General features: G+C 39.4%; 1 protein-coding gene and 1 long non-coding RNA gene across 3 annotated transcripts; one reads left to right on the top strand and one right to left on the bottom strand.

The window, feature by feature from the left end:
• Positions 1 to 805: 805 nt before the first annotated feature.
• Positions 806 to 7,957, bottom strand: LOC141578919 (uncharacterized). Its single transcript, XM_074372970.1, has 5 exons — positions 7,578 to 7,957; positions 6,801 to 6,915; positions 6,469 to 6,642; positions 3,278 to 3,384; positions 806 to 1,961 (listed from the first exon to the last, which is right to left on the bottom strand). The coding sequence occupies exons 1-5, from the start codon at positions 7,787 to 7,789 to the stop codon at positions 1,820 to 1,822; spliced, it is 750 nt and encodes a 249-aa protein (XP_074229071.1). The 5' UTR covers positions 7,790 to 7,957; the 3' UTR covers positions 806 to 1,819.
• A 10,437-nt stretch (positions 7,958 to 18,394) lies between these two features.
• LOC141578920 (uncharacterized) lies at positions 18,395 to 23,194 on the top strand. Of its 2 annotated transcripts, none has more exons than XR_012509815.1 (4): positions 18,395 to 18,709; positions 20,304 to 20,486; positions 22,811 to 22,958; positions 23,058 to 23,194. It is a non-coding gene; the product is annotated as an uncharacterized LOC141578920 (long non-coding RNA). The 2 variants fall into 2 exon arrangements; XR_012509814.1 differs by lacking the exon at positions 18,395 to 18,709 and adding an exon at positions 18,899 to 19,039.
• Positions 23,195 to 23,239: the final 45 nt, after the last annotated feature.

Below are 23,239 nucleotides of genomic sequence, written 5' to 3'. Positions count from 1 at the left end.
TTAAAACCCTGTTTTTCTTATTTACACAAAGATGTAATATGGCATTTCAGGAGCCATGATTAAATAAATGAATTTGTTTTCAGACAATATTGTCTCTCATTTTAAATTACCTACAATTAACTTCTTAAATAATTCTGAATACTAGACCATTAAGAAAAAATTAATGAAAAAAATAAAAACATACATGAAATTTACACACTGGCTTTTTTCACTGCTCTTCCATTATCAAAACGTCCTCAATCTTACTTCCTTATCTATGGTAGGCCCAACAAGAGTAACTTATTACCAGAACTCTGTCCTAGGTCGGTATTTTGAGGGGGAGTAGTTGGTATATTTCCATCTGTGTAGTCGACAATCAGCTGGTAAAGGCTGTGTATAAAAACATGGGATAAATACATATTACTACTTGAATACTAATATCAAAAACAATTACCAAGTATATTAAATTCTTAGATTATTTCAGACAATATCAGAGGTAATATCAAAACTTCAACTGTCCCATATACTTCAAACTTGTACAATCTACACTTTTAAATTTAGGATGTATAATTAAAAAACAAAAAAAAGGAAGGTGAAGTAGTCATGAACTGAGGGCAGTACAGCTCAGTAAGTTAACTAGAGCGAGCCTGACATAAGGAAAGTGTCTCGAACTCACAAGTCCCAGCTCTATAACCAACAGCTATTTGTTCCTGGAAAAGGGGCTTCTCTTCAGCTCAAAGTCTTCCTTTATAAAACTGGGATCTTACTGTCTTGTTAGGCAATTAGTTATTAACACTCATAAGAGTATTACAAAGATTTAATGAGAGAATGTATTCCTCAGATGCTGAGAGAAATAGGGGAAGAATGGAATAATCTGTTCTTGAACTTTAATGCTGGAACTATTTGAGAATCCCAAATAAAACCCAATGTGTGTTTTTTTTATAGGTGTAACATTTAGATGTGGCAGTTTTCAGAAAATGTTACAAATTATGGTGATTAGCTGTTCTTCGTGGTTTATAATTCAGGACACCTCAGCTACTATATAACTTGTAGCTAAACTCATTTATAAATATATGACCTCATACAAGCATATGTATGAGAACTAAACAAGCTGTCACGCTGAAGTTTACGTGTCGATCGCCACGAAGACCGCGGAAACTGGATCAGCACAGGCATCCCGGGAGCAGAGGTCAGTCATGACCCGACTGCACGACCAGTTTCTTTTTCCTTTTCTTCTTTTAAAATTTTATTAAAGGTCTTTAGAGAGCAACATCCAGACCCAGACTCAGCTGCCAAGGAGATCCTGTTAAAACTAGTTTTAGTACCAACGCTGCAGCAACAGAATCAAGGGAAACAAGAGAACGATTAGCATGCCCTCGCCCTGCCCCAATGCCTTTGGGAGAGGGTTGTCACTGTGGCCTTAGGGAATCCCTTAGGTTCTTGAAAAATGCAAGAGGAAGATTATAGAAGAAAGCCCCCAAAGGAAAATACAGGATTTTCTGCTCTGCTAAACATTTCAAGACCCAAATGACTAGTTAGAAAAATCAGATATGTGACATTACTTGGACCGCATGCATAGGGGTTACACTGAAATGAAATGGAGACCAGTAGGACCCTAAGGATAAAGGTCTTATAAACCCTGAGATAAAGAACCCCGTGCCCACTGCTCCATCTCACTAGTCTGGCCTTTTGCTGGTTTCCAGCTGGTGATGGGGAGGGTCTCACTGCCATCCCCAAAGTGCCTGCTCCCAACTAGGAACTCTCACCTGTCATGTAACAAGTAACAGTTAGGTCATTTTCAACCTCAATTTAGAGATAACTGCCATTTTAATGTAAACACTTACTGTTTAAAACCATTACGACAAGCATATCTTTCAGCAGACATTCCGTGTAAATCTCGAGAACTGGCATTAACGTGCTTCTGAAGCAGCAGCTTGACTGTGTCCGGTGAGTCATGAAACACAGCAAGCATGAGCGCTGATCTAAAATAAAAGAGACAACTTCACCCTTAGGAAATTAGTTAGCGTAACTCAAGCAGTTAATTTGGTCTAGTTTACCAAGTTAATATCTTGCCCACCCCTGGAGAACTGACCATTTACATGCTCAAGTGCTCATCTTTGCAAATCCCCTCCAAGGCCAAAATGGAGGGACAAAAAAGAAGCCTCCTGTCCTACTTGGGTAGCACATAGTAGAAGCTGCTAACTTAAAGTCCTCTGATGGACAAGAAAGGATGCTGAGGTCACTTATCTGAAGTAGGTAAAGGTTTAAATAAAGGATTCCCCATTTCTTCTCTAGTCTGAAATATAATGCTTTAAAATCAGCTAGAGATCAGGTAAGGAGAAGCTGTTTGCAGGCTGAAAACAGTAACATGAATAAAAATGGCAACAAAAATAGTCACGGCTGCAGTTAACCACGCTGAGAAGCATGTGCCCGGCACTAACCTGAACAGTCTACGCATGGTCTTTCTTAGGCACAACCACCCTTGAAGGATGTACGACGACCCTCCTTTACGTGACAGGAAACGTACTGGTTGGTGATAAATCATGTCCCCCAGGTAACACACCTGACCAGCAGGAGAGCTGGGAATTCAACCTCATCTGACTCTAAAGCCCAGCTCCTTCCTCTCTATCATCCACTAATGACCTGTCTTCTTTAAAGGGAATGTTTATTCAATATTTAAAGCTATTTTTCTTCCTTCTACCGTTATCAATTGAAAATAAAAACATCAAACTGTACTAGAAATGAAAAAGGATAAAAACTGATGAGCCCACAGTATCTGGTCATAGTTACTCTATTAGTGATACTCACTTAGTGATAACCTAATCACATCACTATCCTTCAAAGAAAGTAATTTAAAGCAGAATCATCCAAAAGGCAAAACAAACTCCTCTCTGTTTAATATGCATCTTTTAAGAAAAAAATATACACCAAGTAGAGGTTAAAAAAATTATAAAAGAATGAAGAAATTCAACACTGTCTCATAAGGTAAATTAAAATTAGAGTCCATACTAATAAAACTAAAATGAAATCCCTGAACTATGGTAAGATCACATGACCAAAAAAATCAGGTTGCAAATGACAGCAGTCACTACCATAAAGGAAGATGAGTCCTGCTGCATACCGTTCTTCGTGACACCAGGCAGAATAATTGCTTTTCTACCTGACTGATGATGTGTTGATTCCAAGTTAATCCTCTTCTTATTAAGTTAATCTTTCTGATTGGCTGTTACTACTCTAGAACAACATTAAGATTAAACAAAAAAAAAAAAAAAGAGGGAGAGAGAACAAACTATTGTACCTTTGCATCTTGTCGACTGCATGTACATTTGCCCCGTTCTCAATCAAAAATTTGACCATCTCTTCTTTGTTCTCCCTGACGGCGACTAAAAATGGTGTGAAGTTATACTGTAAAATAGTAAAAACATTTGATAATGTACAAAATTACATATACATTTCAAAACTGAATTTAAAAACTTAAGCCTCTGAACTTAAAACATATACTATAAAAAAGTAAATAACAAGTAGCTCCTTCCTCCTCGCCCCACTGTGCCCCTTCTCTTGAAAAGGTTCCTCCTTGGCCTCCTGGAAAGTTTCCCTGTGAAGTCATTCTCTGAAACCCCCTTCAGACATTTGCTGGTTCCAAGAACCTTCGCTTCTATCGCAGCGTGCGTCAGGCATTCTCTAGTTCCCTTACTGCTCAACTACTACTCCTGACACTCTAAACACTGCTCCAGAGAGAGCCATTTAGCTACTGAATCAACTACATTTTTAAGGAGCCACGCTGAGGAGAAAGATACCATACTGTCTGCAACATGCATAACCTATCCAGTTACAACTACGACTAATCTCATAAAGCTTGCAGACATTCCAATGGGAATATGACTACTTGCATGTAAAGAAAAGGTTTTTTTTAAACCAACTTATACATTCTAATTTGAAAACTTCCATCCCACTCTTAAGGGATTATTATAAAATATGAAGTAGACTATAAATTAATATAGGCTGTCTTTAAAATATTGAAATACTTATCAAAATATACAACAGGAATTGTAAATTCAAATGCTTACAGAGGCAACATAGGTGGCCCGAGTAAGTGAAGGTCCCAGGTGAGGACAGCACACCGGAGAACACACGCCCCACCAAGAAGGGGCCACCTCTGCAGGGCAGACCGCACAGGAGCCTGGGCTCAAGGGGGACCAGATTTGATTCTTGAGGAGAAGTTCTGAAGTGCAGATTTCTGCACAAGTCTCCTAAATTTTAAATGTTGACTCAATGTGTGGAGACAAACTGAACATACCCAGGGCCATGTTTAGTCTATAGCCCACTTGTGTTTTTATGTTTGCTGTGTTTCCAAACAGTTGGGTGTAAATCAAGTATTTGTATGTAAAACCTTGCCTTCCTGTAGAATCATATGTCTTACACACGAAAACACTGGGCCCCAACATGAAATAAAAATTGTGATTAAGACTCATAATATCCACTTCAAGAATTTTTCCAATGCCTGCTAAAACTACAATCTACCTGTATCTTATTCTCCCTGATTGTTAATCAAATGGATCATCAGTTCATAAGACGGCTGAAACTAAATTATTATAACAATTCCAATTTGTTACTAATGTCATGGGTCTTGATGTTTAAAACTGCCATCTTGCATGGTACACTTATATACAATGGAATACGACTCAGCCATAAAAAAAAGAATGAAATAATGCCACTTGCAGCAACATGGAAGGACCTAGAGAGTCTCATACTGAGTGAGGTAAGTCAGAAAGTGAAAGACAAACCCCATAGGCTATCACTTAATATGTGGACTCTAAAATATGATACAAATGAACTTATTTACAAAGCAGAAACAGACTCACAGACATAGAAAACAAACTGGTGGTTACCAAAGGGGAAAGGGGGTGGGAGAAGAATAAATTAGCAGTTTTGGACTAGCAGATAGAAACTACTATATATAAAATAGATGAACAACAAGGTCCTACTGTATATACTACAGGGAACTATACTCAATATCCTGTAGTAAACCATAACGGAAAAGAATATGAATATATATATGTACATACATATAACTGAAAAAGAATATATATAACTGAATAAGAAAATATATATAACTGAATAAGAATATATATAACTGAGTAAGAATTTTATATATAACTGAAAAAGAATATATATAACTGAATAAGAATTTTATATTTAACTGAATAAGAATATATATATATATATATATATATATATATATATATATATATATATATAATAGAATCACTTTGCTGTACACCAGAAACTATCACAACACTGTAACTAGACTTTAATTTTAAAAAGCTGTCATCTTGATTATGCTAGGGCTCAGTGAATCTAACAGATAGATTGCAAGAGTCTGTCACACAGCTTTAACCAAAAGAAGGCTCATGATTTCCTATTACTGCAATCAGAAAAACCCTGTTGACCTAATGACCTGGATGGGAACAAATGGTGCAAAATCTTTAAAGGGTCTGACTCTACTTACTGAATCACTCACCACAACCAAGTTTATAGGATTGTCTGAGAGCCACTGAATGATCAGTGGTTAGAAGGGAAAAGGAGCTACTCTTCAAGGCAATAGATACTGCCAGTAATATTGCCAGGAAGAGACGGATAGAAGTCAGGCTAACATGGCTGGAAACGAGAGCACTGAAAGAAGCAGCATCTATCAAACCCCCGCACTTCCAGAGACGTCTTATTTTTGAGATCTGTGAATTTACATGTATTACATGTATCCATTCAATAGTCCTTAACCAAGGGTTGTATCAGAATCTCAGGGAAGTATTTCTAAATACTGTGTCTAGACCTGAGTACCTTTATTCAATCCAAATCTTCAGGGGAGAGCCAGGAGGAAAAGCAGGAGGACCAGCTGCGCCATCACTTGCTCCCCACCTACAGCCACAGCCCTGCAGGGGAGCTGCACCCGGCTGAGCATGGAAGACCCCAAGGTGAAGGTGTACGTGGAGGGCCATGTGGCCACCAGCACAGGTGAATGCCCCTGCTGGCTGTCAAACATGACCTGACCTCACTTGCCCAGATTCTAGAACCTGGGATGCTGGGGTGCTCAGGGCCTGCAGTTTGCCGCCTCCCCTGCCCAGGTGCAGTCACCCAGCTCCCCCTGCTGGGTACTGGGCTCCTTCCTCCTCCCACCCACCCCCAGGCAGGCAGCCAGCCCTTGCCATCACTTCACTCCCCGCAAGCCTTCATCTTCTTTAGGCGCTGAGCCTACCACCCACTCCCAGGCACTTCCTAATGGGACGTTGTTCCTTCTGGGGTAGAAGTGCGGCTGGGAGACAGAGCTCTGCCCTTTCCGTGGGCACTACCTCTAGCCCCTGGCCTTGGCTTTGGAGTTGTTTCCATGGTAACAGGGCCTGGTGTATTCAGTATACATTCTACTATAAATAAAACACCTGTAGCTAGAAAAATCCCTGTATTTCAAATATCTTGTAAATAGTTGAGCTATACCTGGTTTATCGCCTCGATGTTTGCCTTATAGCAGAGCAGCTCTGCTGCAATTGATGTATCTTCAGCCAAGACGGCGTAATGCAGAGCAGTGTTCTGACAGTTGTCCGCAAGATTTGGGTCAGCACCCTGTTTCAGCAGGATAGTGACACACACTTCTTTCTGGCATTGTACAGCCTGTTGGTATCAAGCCAAGAAACAGACTGTAAGTGCTAGGCATTCCAAGTTAACATTCCTCAAGTCCCAGCAGCTCGTTATATTTAAAACAGATAAATTCATTTTTATTCTAAGTAAATCGAATCCATCTCACGTGGACACGGTTGGCTGCTACACACCTTGATGAGAGCTGTCTTGCTTTCCTCATCACGAGCATCCAGGTCACACTTCCGCTGGATAAGGAGAGCCACCACTGATGACTGGCCGCTGGCGCAGGCTAAGTGTAGGGCAGTCCTGAGAACATGAGAGGACTTTTTAGGAAATTAGAGCGTACTAGTTCAAAGGTACAGTTACTCATGTAATTGTAAACATTCAACAGCATGCTATTCCTACCCCTTTAAAACTAACATTTAGTCTTCTTATCTTAGTTCTTTCTATGGGGAAAGAACAATATTTATTAGCTCTTATTACTCACCACATTAATGGAAGAACTACCTGTTTGAATAGAAAGGGCATGCCGTTGAGATTCAGCTCACCTTGGGTCTGACTTCTACTTTAACACTGTCCCTTATTAGCTCTCACTTAGCCTGTCTGTGCTTCAATTTCCTCATCAACAAAATGGGCATGAAGTAGTAGTTATCTTACAGGATGCCGCTGTGATGCTTAAATGAAAAGCTATGCAAAGTGTCTGGCAGTTGAACAGCTCAATAATTGTTAGATAATATTATAATTGTTACCGTTACTGTTTTACCAAGACAACATTTCAATTAAGTAAAATGATAGTGTATCTACTTTGCTGCTGCAAGGATGAGAACACTGTACTTCAATGATTCTAACATGCTCATTGTCTCACACTTGAACATCTCTGACATGGGAAGGCAATTTAAAATCCATGTCTTACAACCACAGTTGGCAGCTCCTCCTAGGCCCGCCCCACCCCGCACCACCTCTGTTACCTGTTCTTCCTGTCTCTGCTGTCTACATTTTTCTTATGTGACAGCAGCTCCTGCAGTGTATGCGTGTCACCTAAATATGCGGCTTTGTGGAACTCCTTTAGCTCACACCTATGGACATGATACCCAGGCACAGGCTTCTCACGATTCCTGCGCTCTCTCTGATGGATGCTGAAGTCCACCCAGTTCACGAACTCAACGAGTCTCTTCTTCATCTGGCTTATCGCCTTCCGACACCGCTCACTTCCCTCCTGGTCTCTTGCCACCTCCCAATCTCAGCGCTGGCGCTGCAGAAGAGCCACAGAGGTCTCGCTGCCACACCTTGGCTGTGAAGCTCAGCGGCTTGGAATGTTTGGTCCGGAACACTCGTAGCCTAGCAACAGCACTGACCCTCAACAGTCCCTCAACTGTCCCTCAACTGTCCCTCCAGAGCCAGTGTCCCTGTGAGTGTGCACAGAGGCCCAGAGGCCCAGTGTGCCCGGTGCGCACGTGGGAGCCTAAGTCATTTTAAGTCTCTGCAATTGCTTGTGGGCCATTTTGGATTCCTTTGAAATGTTGGTGCTAGGTGGCTGAGTGTTTTGGGACATTTCCAGAAGTGAGGCTTGACCCTGAGAAAGCCATGTTTGTATGCAACTGCGGTTAGAGTGGGGTGGAACCACAGGATGCTGAAGGCCTAGTCCCCCAGAGAGCTCCCCACCAAAAACCTCTGTATCTCCATATCCCCCAGTGTATTCCTTTCCCCATGCCTCTGGGCCCCAGCCAGTCTCCAAGGAATTTAGCAGATGCAAACAGCAAAAAGCTGTTTTCATGGTTTCAGAGATTGTGGCAATATATATCATTAAGTACAAACTCGAGAAGCCAACACTCGCTCTCCAGATGAAATGAAAATGTGTTTCTTCATGTCTGCTGACCCTGCTCTGTGGCTCAGCCTTATGTTTACACGCTTTCTTCACTGTATTTTTTTTTCTTTTATTTCCACCAATTAAATCTTCAATCAATCTGAGACTTATTCGGGAGCATGGTATAACATTTGAGAACTTTTTAACCACATAACTATGAAAAGACCACGTCAGTTACTCAGTGAGGCCATGCTGCTGGCTGACCACTTGCAGGAGGGGGGGAAGGCAGGGCAGGCCTCTTCTTCCTGCCTAACTACATCCTTCCTCAGCTGGCTAATTATGGCTTCTGGCCCTGCAAGGATCAAAACTGCAGGGGGCGGTAAAGTTCCTAAGTGGCTGACACTCCTGGGACCTGGTCTTGAGTGGACTGGACCTGGCAAGTGTTTTGAAGCTGACTCTCTCAGGGGCATTTCTGTGTCCCCACCTGCAATTCCCCTGACCTAAGGGAATGTGGTGTTACTAACTTCCCCATTTAAACTATCTTTTCTATTAGCATACACTGTTATTACCCTCATCTTATAAAAAAAGATGCGTTCACCCTCCAACTGCGGCCCCAGTTCTCTGCTCTCCAGCACACACGCCTCCTGCCCCTGCAAAGGAGCTGTTCCCATTCACTTCCTCTGATTCCCCTCATTTTCCATCCAAGCAAGTGTGTCCACTCACTGCAACTGCTCACGACAGGGTCACCCACCACCCACCAGGTGCTGACTCCACGGGGAGCTCTCAGTCCTCTCCTCGCATGGCCTGGCAGCCACACTTCCCACCGCTGCTCTCCCCGACTTCCTGAAGCCCTTTCTTCATGGGGCTTCCTGGGTCTCGGGCTGCTCTGGTTTCCTCCCACGGCCCTGGCCGGTCTTCTCAGTCCCAGCCCCTGAATGCTGGCACAGCACCCCTGAGGCTCAGTCTTCTGGCCTCTACTACTGTCTGCTGCCACCCACATCAGCCTTAGGGCTTTATGTATTATCTACAAGTTGGTAACTTCCAAACTGCTATTTCCAATCCAGACCTCCCTCCTGTATTCCAGACTCAAATACCCATTGCCTCTCAAAGTCATCTCTTGGAAGTCTAATAGGACCACTCCTGGGCTGGCCCTCACCTGTCCTGCTCCCTTCTGTGCCTGCACACTCCTGGGCCTGCCCTCTCATGTTCCTGCCCTACTCTTGGTATACATTTGCTCACTACTCTCAAAACCCTCAACACTTTCTCTTTAAATTATGGATCATTTTCCTAGTACTTTGACCACTTTCTTGATAGTGACCCTGTAACATCTAACAATTTAAAAGATTTTTCACACTTCTTAGCTTTTCCATGCTGTTTAATAACACTGCAGCACATCCCAGTCTTTTGAAAATTATATGTATTTTGCCCTCCTATCCTTCTGTACATTGTGCTGATACTCCAGTCTTGTAGGTAGATTCCCCTTCATTTACTGTTAAAGGAGTAGGTCCTTGTGTTGTCACTACAGCTCTGACAACTGAAATGAGTCAGCTTATGTACATGCTGTGCTGTGCATCATGCTTTAGTGAAGATATCTATTCATGGGCCATTTACGCTACTCCCAAGTCTTTCCAGGTGATCTGCATTCATCTGATCACTGAAATAGGTTCCTGCCTGCCTACTTCTTCCATGTGCCGGTACTCTGGCTCACCGGAAACGTGTTAAGCCAAATTGTGTATACGATTTTCTTTACGTTACCAAGCTTGGTGTTCTCACTTGGCCCTTGATTTATATTTCTTCAAGCTTTGGCTCACACCCAGATCCAGGCAAGCCAGTCTTCTTGCACAGACTTGGTTCCAAAGGCCAATCAAGTAAGGCATTTTTGATATTGACTGGACACCAGAAAAGTGCTATTTATCTATCCTAAGTGAAGGCCACAAAATATGTACACTTGCTTTACTATTTACGAATACGAGGCCCTTAAAAGAGTTCTGTAATATGTCTGATAAGGAGTCAGTTGCTAATCTCGTGGTTTGCTGCACAGAATGAATTGTTTTGCTCGTTGCTTTTAAGATTTTCTCCTTGTCTTTTCAACTGTCTGTGCTGTCTAGTTGTGAATCTCTTATGTTTGTTCTCTGTAATGTTTGTTGAACTTAGGTGTGCAGATTAATGTTTTCTTTGAATTTAAAAAGTTTTCAGGCATTATGCCTTCTAAATTTTTTTGTATTTTTCTCTCTTCTGGTCTGCCAGTTTTGTGCGTGTTGCCACGCTTACTGGTGTACCACAGTTCTACGAGAAACTATCTTAATTTTTCACTGTCTGTCAGATTGGATAATCTCTTTTGCCCTGTTTTCAACTTTACTAATTGTTCCTTCTGCCACCTCTAATGTGTTGTTGAGCCCCAACAGTGAGTTTTTAATTTTAGTTATTGAATGTTTCAATTTTAAAATCTTCATTTGTTTTCTTAATGTAATTTTTATCTCTTGCTGTTATCATTGATTTCTTGAATCAGTGTCATCATACTTTCCTTTAAATCTTAAACATGGTTTTCTTTGAATATATTTATAATACCTTGTAATATACTAGTACTATAGTACTTGTATTCTGAGAACATATTTATAACAGAAGCTTTGATTTTCTTCTAAATCCAATAGCTGAGCTCCCTCAAGACAGCTTCTCAAAAACAAATGTTTACTAAAAGTGATTATTAAAAAAAGAGATGACTAACTGAGCATAAAGTCATCAATGTGAAGGATTGAGATACAGAAGTAGTGTGTTTGTGGAAAACTTTCTTTTTGATACCAGTTTAGTAATTTTCTCAGCACATTTTGTGTATTCAGTCTTGTGTGTGTGTGTGTACCATTAAAAGAAAGAATTAGTGGAAATAGAAAATCATCTCCTGTAATCTTCAATCTTCTTCACAAAACTGTTCCTATGACATCCTCTAATCTTTTGCTAATAATGCTATGTTCAAATATGATACTAATTTATATATATCCACAGTTTCAGATACCTTAGTTTGGATCAAGCAGATAAGAAAAAAAGATACGAACTGAAAATAAGATACAAACTGGAAAAGTATAAAATGTATAATGTGTAGATATATGAAATCTTTATCTATTACAAATAACTAAGTATAAGCATGTTTTTTTTTAATTTACTTTATGTGACACCATCTGCATAATTCAGGAAGTCAACACTTTTCCACAGCGCTTTATTATATGTTGATGAGAAGCTTTGCATTGTGTCCTCTAGCCCAATGTATACCTTCAAGCACAAAACTTACAAAGTCTATTCTTAGAATCATCTCTCCCCACCAAGGCCAAAGCTTTCATTTGTACCTCAGTTCATCTATTCTTTAGGATAAGTACTCTTCTATGAATTTATTCATCAATTAACTTCTGATGGGTTAGCCCTATAATTTTTTCCCACTGAATCCAAGCAATAAACACATTCAAATTAAAACATTCTACCACTTAAGTCTTACTATATTTTAATATTTAACAATGTTTCTTTAACCTCAATTTATAGGTTAATACTATTATTGTGTATTACCTGAATTTAAAACTGAACATTTTTGATGTAGCCTTTACCAATATCTGTAAACTGAGCTACAAGTGTAGGGAGGATGGGATAAGTTTATGAGCACTGTAAAACTCAATAGCTATAATGAGTATTTACTATGTTTGTATGTTATATTTAATTTGAAAAACAACCTTAATTCTATTAACATTCTGCATGATTCTTTCCAAGATTTATTTTCATCAACGTGTATGTGTGTCTGTATGTATACATATATGTGTATGTGTCTGTGTGCTTATGCTTATAGACAGATTTATACTCATGTAACTAAGAATAAGCAGGCTTATATACAGGCCTGTACTTCTGAATTTCATGACTTCTGTCGTTAACATTTCACTGACCACTAACTATTAACCAAAATTTGATTCTTAGTATGTGTTTCATATACGCAACACTTAAGTCAAACATTTCTGTATTATTGACTATTAGTTTTTTTCCTCCAGAATCTTCATTCTCATAAATAACACTCCGAAGAACATCTCTGAAAACAAACCTGAGCTTGCATGTCTTGATTATTTCTAGCATTACTTCTAGGGAAAAGCCTTGACTGGGTGGTTAAAATGAATTGTTTGTGAGCTAAATAAAGGTTTAAGCTAGAATTATTAAAAATAAATTCTAATACATAATTCAAATTTGGTCAGGTAATATTTTATACTACCAGAAAAATATTATGTAAGGATTTTTATCCTCTCCTGATTTTCCAAGATGTTTGGTTTTTACATAGTAAAGTATAAATAACTAAAACAATATATTTTTCAGATAAAAATAAAAACAGTACAACTCTACACTTGTATTAACTCTCGCTTTCTCAAATTAATTCTGTATTCTCAATAAAAGTATGATCATAAGAGATCACAAGTAAAAAATTAAATCTCAGATTATTAATATTGCTTTTCAAAAAGGCATTTAAAAGTATCTGCTGTTTGCATTTATATTAGGAAACATCCTTTTTAAACGTCAGTGAGCATACTCTCCAAATGCATTTACTTAAGCATTCTTATTAATAGTCCTGGTATTATTTTAATAAGAAATATCTAATCAAGATACTTTATATTTAATCCAAATATTATAGATAAATCAGAATATATTAATCATTTACATGCAATCAGAACATTAGAATTTTTAAAGCTACGTAACTGTTGATTTATTGAGATACGTCAGCCACCAAAAGTAGCAAGTAATGAGAACAAACAATTTATGCTGGGTAAATTCTAATCATATTTCTTTAAAAATTTGTGTAGGAAAATGAACATGTACAACTATGATGAACTAATCCCTTCAACTAGAACAGTCCTGGATGTACTTAAAATATTGAGATTTCATTTAAAATAATATTTATAGTCTTTCTTCCAAAAAATACATTTTAACTATTTTGGTCTCATTGCCAAGGGGATCGAAAAGGAACTCATAAAATGAGATTATTGTAATTATTTTATTTTCCTATTAAAATGGCAAGACACAGATTGAGTTTAACAGATACCATGAGAGAGTATATTCTTTTTGACTATAAAAAATATTTTCGAGGTCTTTTTTCTTGGTAGTAGGATGTCACTTTGCAGGAGAAATATTTAACTACAGATGTATATAGACACAGATACAAATACAGATATACATATGTATATTCTATTTGCAGAGAATTATTTATCATTAAAAGGTATTCATAATAATATCTCTACCATTTATGAAATGAAAAAGTGATTTAAAAACAGCAAAGTCGACTGAAGGGAAATTATCTAGCAATTTATGACAGCATCTAATTTAAATCCCTACTTTCTGACTTAAATCAACATTGTGACTTTTAATTAAATTGACACTAAATAATAAATTCTTCAGCATATTGAGATAAGTGGATTCAAACTTTATTTCCTAGAAAGTATACATTATTCACGAATATATCTGTGAAAAAAAGTGTAATGCGATTATTTGGAAACAAAACCAAAATGAGTATGACTCATCAAAACATGTCAATTTTTAAAATCGTAATTACCACATGAAATGGTTAAGGGTAGAATTTAAATACATGGATTCTATTTTTCTCACTTTTAAAACATTCTCTGATTTAGAAGGTGGGGTAAAAGGACAAAGAATTTTGTGAAAAAAAATTACAGTGCATACACGTATTGAAAGGTAGTATGTATAATGAAGCTGCGATATATCTTTCTTCAACAGGAACACGAGAGGAAAGGAGAAAGGAGACGGGGATCGGGTACAAGACGACGCGGCAGCAGCGGCGGCGGCGGCGGCGGCAGAGCGAGCTCCGGAGGCAAGGGGCGGGGAGGGGGGGGCGTGTGCGGGGGCGAACCGAGGGGTGACCGGGATTTCGGGCTAAAACTCGGTGGTTCCCGTCGCCCGTTCCCGCGGCCGAGCCATGAGAGCCACGGTGAGCTCGGGCTTCTCCGGAGCCGCCGCCCCTACCGTCTCTCTAGGCCCCGGCCCCTCCCGCGGCTTCCCGGAGCGGCCGCCCGGCCCCACCCCCTCCCCGAGACCCTGCGGCAGCCGCCCGCCCCGCCGCCCCCTCCCCGCGGCTTCCCGGAGCGGCCGCCCGTCCCCGCCCCCTCCCCGCGGTCCTGCGGGAGCCGCCCGGCCTCGCTCCCTCCCCGCTGTCCTGCGGGAGCCGCCCGGCCCCGCCCCCTCCCGCGGCTCCCCGGAGCGACCGCCTAGGCGAGCCGGTGGAAGGCATCCTCCAGGTGGGCAACCATCTGAGTGACCTCTCAGCCTGCTGACCCCAGGGTGCGCAGGGCAAGTATCTCTTCCAAAGGCTCATCCTCGAGCAGGACTGGAGCCTCGGGAGCTCCGGGGCGCTTGAGGGGCGCCTCTGCGTTTCCCGGGTGTCAGGGCTTCTGCTTGAGCCTTTCTGCTTGCAGCCACCAGGCAGCTTTTAACCACCCTGGAGCCCCGCCTGAGCCGCGGCCCAAATGGAAACAATTAAGCTTCTGCAGCAAAGTTAAAGAAAGCAAAATAAACAAAAAGGCTTTAGAAAGGGCCCGTTTATCTTTCAAAAAAACGTTTTATTCTCCCCTAGAATTCAGGCATCCCCCCATTCCCTTCCCCTATTAAGGTTGTATATAAGCTCTCAAATCTCACCCCTTTTGGGGAGGTACTTTTCTTTTTTTCCTGTGAAACTCCTTGTGTATGCAATATTAAAAATAATACAGTTGTGAATCTATTCTCCTTTTAATTTGCTTTGTGGCTTATTTCATAGAGTCAGCTTTTGAACTGAAGTGTAGCAGAGTGTGCCACTCCCAGATGTATGATTTGGGCATAAGAATTCTTTTGAGCTGAGGATAAAAGAAAAGCTGCCACCTTCCCTTATTTGCTTAAAAGTAGGACATACATTTTCACAGCCATTCCTTCTCCCATTTCTACCAAAAAGGACAAAAGTTAATCACACCATTAGACACCCCATTTTCCCATAAGGGGAAAAAGATTTTTCCTCCATCCTCCTGGGCTCTACAGGGGAGGACAAATAATTTTCTTTCTATCCTTCTGAGTTTTGGAACCAGAGGAATCTGCATAAGAAACTTTACTAAACAACCTTTATTTCAACCCCTGGAGGCCTGAACCTTCTTTCTGCTGTCCTGTCATTTCTCCACAAATTTATTCTTTGTTGAAGACGCTATATAAGCTGCAATTCTAAATTGTCTCTTTGAATTACTCATTTTTCCTTGGGTATCTCCCATATATACATGAGGTGTACATGTTAATAAACTTCTGCTTGTTTTTCTCTTGGAAACCTGTCTTTATTACAGTGGTCGCAGCCAAAAACTGACTTGTGACATTTGGCAGGCATGCCTTGTTATAGTATTCTATAGTATTCCTATCTGGGTTTCTTGAAATCCTGCTGTCTGCTTTTAAAACATAAAAAGACAGCTAAAATAATGCTTCCTAAGCAAAATCTTTCAAAGACTTATGTGTGATAGTTTTATGAATACTCAGGCAAGAGACATCTCTTGTGAAATGAAATTAGGAAAACAATTCCATACAATAGTATCAAAAGGAATAGTACTTAGGAATAAATTTAACAAAGTGAGTGCAAAACGCATACCCTAAAATTAGATTCTGATAAATTTTAGAAAGAAATTAAAGATCTAAAAAAGTGGAAAGCATGTTGAGAAAATTCAACATTGTTAAGATGGCAATATTTAAACTCTGTCAAAATCTGAAAGGCCTTTTTTGAAGAAATGAATAACTGACCCCCAAATTTGTCTGGAATTTAAAAGGACACAGAAGAACCAAAGCAGATTTGGAAGAAGAACAAAGTAAGAAGATTCATATTCCTCATTTTCTGAATTTCCTACAAAGCAACAGTAATCAAGACAGTGTGGGGCTGGCATAAAGATAGATACATAGATCACTGAAATAGAAATAAACCCATGCATCTAAGGTTAACTGATTTTGAGAAGATTACAAGACAATTCAGTCAGAGGAGGGTCTATTCAAAAATGGCACTGGGACAGGTGGGTGGCCACATGCAAAACGATGAGGTTAGATCCTTAGCTAACATCGTATGCAAAGTTAATATGAAATAGATCCAAAATCTAAATGTAAGTGTTAAAAGTATACAACTATTAGAAGAAAACATAGGGATGTACCTTCACGACATTGGATTTGACAGTTGATTCTTAGATATGACACCAAACACACAAGCAACAAGAGCAAATGATAAGTAAATTGAACTCCATCAAAATTCAGACTTTTTTGTGTGCCACAGAATGTAGTTAATAAAGCGAAAAGAGAAATCCCAGAATGGGATAAAATATTAGCAGATCGAGTATGTCATAACGGACTTTTATCTAGAATGTGTAATGAAATCTTATAACTCAAAAAAGACAAATAACCCAATTAAAATGATATTCCATTTATTCAAAGAAGATATACAACTGACCAATAAGTACAAGAAAAGGTACTTGGCATACTTATATAACAGGAAACACAAATTAAAACCATAATAAGATACTATTTCACACCTATTATGATAATTATAATCCAAAAGTCAGGTCACAAGTGTTGACAAGCATATGGAGAAATTGGAACCCTCTTATACTGCTGCTGAGAATGTAGAATGCTGCAGCCACTTTGGAAAACTCTTTGGCAGTTTTTAAAGTTGTTGAACATAGAGTTACCATATGACCCAGCAATTCCACTAGACACATATGCAACAGAGATGAAAACATATGTCCACACAAAAATTTGTACATGAATGTTTATAGCAGCATAATAGCCAAAATTTGGAAACACCCCAAATGTCCATCAACTGATAAATGGATTTTAAAATGAGGTATATTCATATAATGGAATACTATACAGCAATAAACAGGAGTGAAATATGAAGTTTGACACGTTACAACACAGATGAACCTCGAAATCACTCTGCTAAGTGAAAGATAGTCACAGTACATCACATATAATGGGATTCTATTGTACATGAAATGTCCAAAATAGGCAAATTGATAGAGCCAAAAAGAAGATTAGCCATTGTTTAGTGCTGGGCTGGATGGAGTGATAGGGAATGATAGTAAATAGGTACACTTTTTGAGGTAATGAAAATCTTCTAAAATTGTATTGATCATTGTACATATCTGTAAATATACTTAAAATAGTTGAATTATACATTTTAAATGGGTTAGTTATGTTATATGAATTATATCTCAGTAAAACTTTTAAAAATGAGCCTATTCAAGTGTGGATTTTTAAATTAAGGCATAGTGTACCTCTAAAACAAAATCAGACGTGTTTGATAGTATTCAGGGTTTAAAATATTACAAAATCCGTAAGAAAAGAGTTATAGCTAAGAGTAAGGCCCATGAAGTCTGCCTAGATTTCTATTCTAGTTTGACCCATTATTACTATATGATTCAGGCAAGTTATATAATCTGAAAGTTATTTAATCTGAGAAATGGGTGTAATAAAAGTACGCATGTCATAGGTTTATTAAAGAGATTAAGTGAGATCTGAAGTAAGTTCATGTTAGATTTCATACTTTCATAATTCTTATTGTTATTCGCTGACAACCCAGTGTTACCAACCTACTACAAGTTCATTTCTCATATGCACTGCTCCTGAAACAGATGTGATACAAACAGGTCCCAGATTCAAAGAACTGCTGAATTTCGTGGTGCAGAACACAAGCACATGAGAGTAGGTGAGGAAAGACAACAAGAGCTGGAATAAATAAGAAAGGTTGTCTAATGCATGTGAGAAGACCCAAGCTGGAGGAGGAGAAAGTGAATCTCAGGACAGAATGGCAAACTGAGAGGTAGGGATGGAAAGGAAGATATCACTAGTGGAATAGTGAAGAGATTGGGCAGGATGAAGATGCTGGAAAGAACATCTTTGAACAGGTAGGACTGAGCTCTGCTACACATGATAGGCTAAGATGTTTAGATACGCGGGGTATTAGTGGAATTTTTATCTTAACTTTGAAAATTGTGGTTTTCTTAGAGAAACAGGATTAGTTGCATATTGCCACCACTGGGTAACAGTTCTTATATTTGAGAGTTGTGTCAAATAACCACTTAGCCAAGTAGTGGTAATGTTTAGCTCTGTCTCCAGTGGGCTTTTAACCAAGAAGCAAAATCCCTATCTTAGAAAGAGGGGTCAAAGGAAAACTGCACCAGATGAATGGCTAAGGAAGACCTGACTCAGGACTTTTGCAATAGAGACTGAAGCTATTGCAACAGAAGAGAGAACCTGAATTCCGCTCTTCCAGAACAAACGGTGAGAGGGTTTTTAAGTGCTGTGGTGAACTAGCGGGAAAGCGCTGAGGGCTGATGGTGGGGAGCTGGCCTGGGTGATCAGGCTGCTGCGGTTACTAAGTCCCTCTTGCTGCTGTTAGGCCCCAGCTCTCCCAGAGACCAGGGGCTCCCTTCCTTGATGGTTACACGTCAGAGGGCCAGCTCCCAGGGCCCCGAGAAAGACACTCCAGGATTACAGAAGATCTGCATCTCAAAGGAGCAGAGAAACAATGTGCAATTCCAAGTTTCCTGAAGTCTATGCTCTGAGAAATAAGAGGTCAAGGGCCTGGAGTCAGGAGAAATCTTTCTAAAGGTTAGTCCAGCTGAGGGGAACATTAAGGCTCATCTTGGTCAAAGGATGCATATTTTAGAAATTCTGTCATGTGGAAACAGCCCTTGAATGCTGGTAACGCTTTGGAAATATATATGCATTTACGCAATGAATTATTTTTAAATCAAAAATGTTCTGGGTACAATTATATGCATTATAAACCAAAGGGAGGTCTTTCCTTCATTTTGTTTTCCTTTGGATCTCAAGGCCTTATTACTATTTTTTCCCTGTCAGAAAAGAACTATGACTTGAGGCTTTCCTTCTTCAGGCAATATTTTAATGCAGAATTGCGCTTTATGAGCTATGACAAGTCCCATTGAATTTCCATCTTCACTTCAGAAACTAAGTGGACTTTGAGGCTGCCTTTGTGCTGGTAATTAGGGCAAGTGAATGTGAATCTCAGTGTGTTGAAGTGGTAGCACATGTATTACTTTCTCTCTCAAATTCACCTTTATTCAAATGCAATATTCCACAACAGAGCATACTGAAAATTCAGAGCCTTGTGGATGACCCACACAATCATAGCATTAGTACCTAAACTTTGCATTTCTATGGTGCTCTATAATTTTTAATCACTTCCTCGTACATAATCTTATTTTGTCTTCCCAGTAACCACTGTGGTGGGGTTTACTACAGGCTTTTATAGTTGTCGTCCTGGAAATGGCAAGACTTGACTTTGAGGCTTTGGGCTCCTAGCTAAATATCTAGTTAGAAACTGAATACTTTTTTCAGATGTTGCTAATTAACTAGCATCAATTTCAAAATCATTATGCTCTTCTCTTTTTAAGTGATTAAATTAAGATATGGCATAGTATTTAATAAATTTCTATTTGTGATACAACTTTAAGAAGGCTTCAGAATAACTGAAGCCCATTAAATCAGTTGGGGCCTTCGACTATAGGCAAAAAAATAAAGATTATAATAAAACAAGATTAACAAAAGTACTCTTACCCTTCTTCTGAGACTGAAACTCAAGAATAGCCTACGGCATTGACAATGAGAAGAAATGTTTGAGAAAAAGCTGCATATGCTTAGCATATATTTCAGAAACTTTTTACATGTCTGGTCTAATGTAATAAATACCACTATGTCAATCTCTATCCAAAAGAAACTATTTAACATACTATGAATGTAGGCAGAAAAACATAACTTTTAGTACTTCAATCTGAAATAGACATCAAGTAAAATGTCCAAAAATTACATCTTTAGCTTGATCACTTATGTTTGAAGTATTTTTTGTCATCAGGCAACCTGCCCAGCCCCCTTCTCTCCACTACATGAATCCTTGTCAAAACTGCACACCAGCGGTGCGGCGCTGACAGCAGTGGGGGAGACCGTTCAAGATTGTGACCGTGATAGAATGTTCCCAGCTGCAGGTTTTGGTGCAAAACTGCCTCCAGATGGAAGGATAGCTCATGAGTTTGCTTTGGTAAGAACACGTGGCATGGACTGATACTTTGAAAAAAATATGTTGGATCTTTTCATTAGTTTGCTGCTTATGTTGTGATCACCCATGTAGCAAGTTTTTGTGACTATACATTCGGCTCAGCTTTGGTAAATGACTGGTTTAGGAGTGTGTGATTCATGGAAAAGAAGGACAGTTACATAGATTAGTAGTAAATCTACTTGAAGTGCCTCTGATTTATAAATACGGGTTCTATTCTGGTTATCTATTTCTGCGTATCAAACCTCCCTAAAACTTAAGAGGCATAAAACAATACCTTCCGTTGCAGTCATCATTTGTGGGTCAGGAATTGGGCAGACTACAGTGGGGGTGGTGCGTTTCTTTAAGACGTACGGGGCCTCACCTTGGATGGCTTGACTGGCTGGAGATAGCTGGAACTCCTCTACTGGAGCCATGTCTAGATTTCACTCTGGCTGTTGGTTAGATTCTTCAGTTCTCTCTCTGTCACATCACCTGAGCTCATACGTCTATTAAGGTGGTTCATTTGCTGTGTCTGACACCTAAGGATGGCTGACATAGCTGGGCTGCCTACACACCTTCCCTTTTTCTACATACAGCCTGTCCATGTGGTCACCACGGGTTTCATCATGGTGCAGTGGTCCCAAGGTAGTCAGATTTCTTACACAGCAGCCAACTTCTCCCAAAGCGAGTATTCTAAAAGGCTGGGGCAGAAACTGCAGGGTCCTTTATGCCATAGCCTTGGAAGTCCCAGAAAGTTATTTCTCCTAAATTCTCTTGGTCAAACAAGTCACTAAATTTAGCCCAGTTTCAAGGTAGGGGAAGTAACCTTCACTTCTCAGTGGGAGGGGCAGCAAAGAATGTGTAGCTGCCCTAAATTTACCATCTTTCAAAATGTCATTTCTTTTCAAATACAAAGGGTTAGTTATGGCTGGAATTAATTTTTTTCAAATGGGATGCAATAATTATGGCTATAGTTAATTATGGTTTCAGTATAACAGAAGAGATATGACTGGAATAAATATTTCTTAATTTAATGTTCAATTTACATAGACCTACTCCATACTACATGATTACAAATAAGCAATGTACTGATTTTTACCTTCAACATAAACCTCATATAGATAGTGCTGATAGGCCCAATCAATCTTACCCTCACTTGCATTTTCTGATGAAATAATGGGAAAAAATCAGTGTAGGAAAAATTTGGGGGTAAAATTTTAGCTTTTTGTAATAGAAATGTCTCCCTCCCCTGCCCTATGTATTATAAAAGTAAACTTCCATGCCCGAAACTTTTGTAGGTCTATTTTGTTTTTATTTTTCTTTACAAAAATAATGTATGACATTTTTTAGAAGTTCTGCAAGAAAAATAGGCAAAAATAAACAATAATATAATCATTTGTGAGAAATTACTGAGCATAAATCTGGTACTTTATACTCATTTCTTATATAATCCTCATAACGTTCTTAAGTGCTGGGTGTACCAGGACTGTCACAGCACACTATTCTACCAAGAGCCACTCATATCAAATACAGTGAAAAGAGTACCCCCAGGAGCTGTGTAACTTTGCTCAGCCACAGAATTTAGCCAGGTTTCCAGGCGACAGGACTTGGACCCGGATCAGTCTTATTTTTGAATCCATGCTCCTAAACACTACTAAACCACATTTTTTACAAGTACCTGTAATCCTACCTCTCACAAATGTGCTTTCTTAATACAATTATATATCACACACACATACACACACACACTCTCTCTCTCTGTCCCAGAAGCTTTTATATGATTAAACTTCATCGCCCCTAAATATATTTTAAAAGCTGTATTTTCACTTTTTTTCCTATATTTATTATGTTTTCTGTTCCATCACCCACACAATTTCAGGAAAGTTTGCTGGAGGGTTTCTTTCTTCTATGCAATCATTCACATGTTACAACCCCAATGTCATATAAAATGAGTATCTGTTGGGATTTTGTTACGATTTTTTAAATTCCCAGAGCTCTACCTATAAATAGTACATGGTATTGAGATCAGAATATAATTGCTTATTATTTCAAGTACATGTTCCAGGAAAAAATTTAATGTGAAAGTCTGTATACACTTAACATTTTCTCATGAAAACATAAGTAACCTAGACACCACTTTTAATGTCCCTAAAGTTTGTCTTAACCCAGTTGCAAATCCTATGAAATCCTGCCTTATTTTTAGATAAGCAAAAAGTATAAGGCTCATATCTTTCTGAATATGTAGCCAAAACTTGAAAAAAATACTGTACTTGGCTCAGGTTTTCAGTGTTGAAAGGCAATATGAAACCTCAGTTCTCTATTTGCAGGTTCTGGTACTTGGTTATCTCCCTATTGGACGTCATCAATGCTCTGCTTTTCATAACCTGGGACATAGACAAGATGCTGAAACACCCCTGGCACCCAGCGCTGACCCCAGTGGACTCTCCCGTGGGTCTCCACCTCCAGCAGACAGTGGTACATTGATGGCATTCTCTGAGTGTGACCCTTTAGCTCAGGATTTTTCACTATTTTTTATCCACAACCTATACTAAATTATGGATTTTATATCTTCAGTCTGGACCCACACAACTAACATAAATATGAAATAATGCGCTCCCAGGCCATCTCCCTCCGCCGACACCATGCTCACTCTCAAGCCCTGGAAGTGGCAACGTGTGTGTAAGAAGACGAGTCTGGCTCAGCACCGCGGAGCACGAATACCTACCGGGTCTTCTCCTCCTGCTGAGCTGCCGCCC

This window comes from Camelus bactrianus, chromosome 10 (assembly GCF_048773025.1).
Source record: "Camelus bactrianus isolate YW-2024 breed Bactrian camel chromosome 10, ASM4877302v1, whole genome shotgun sequence".
Classification (NCBI taxonomy): domain Eukaryota; kingdom Metazoa; phylum Chordata; class Mammalia; order Artiodactyla; family Camelidae; genus Camelus; species Camelus bactrianus.
Note: the sequence above shows the minus strand (reverse complement) of the source record. Positions and strands in the feature narration are given on the sequence as shown.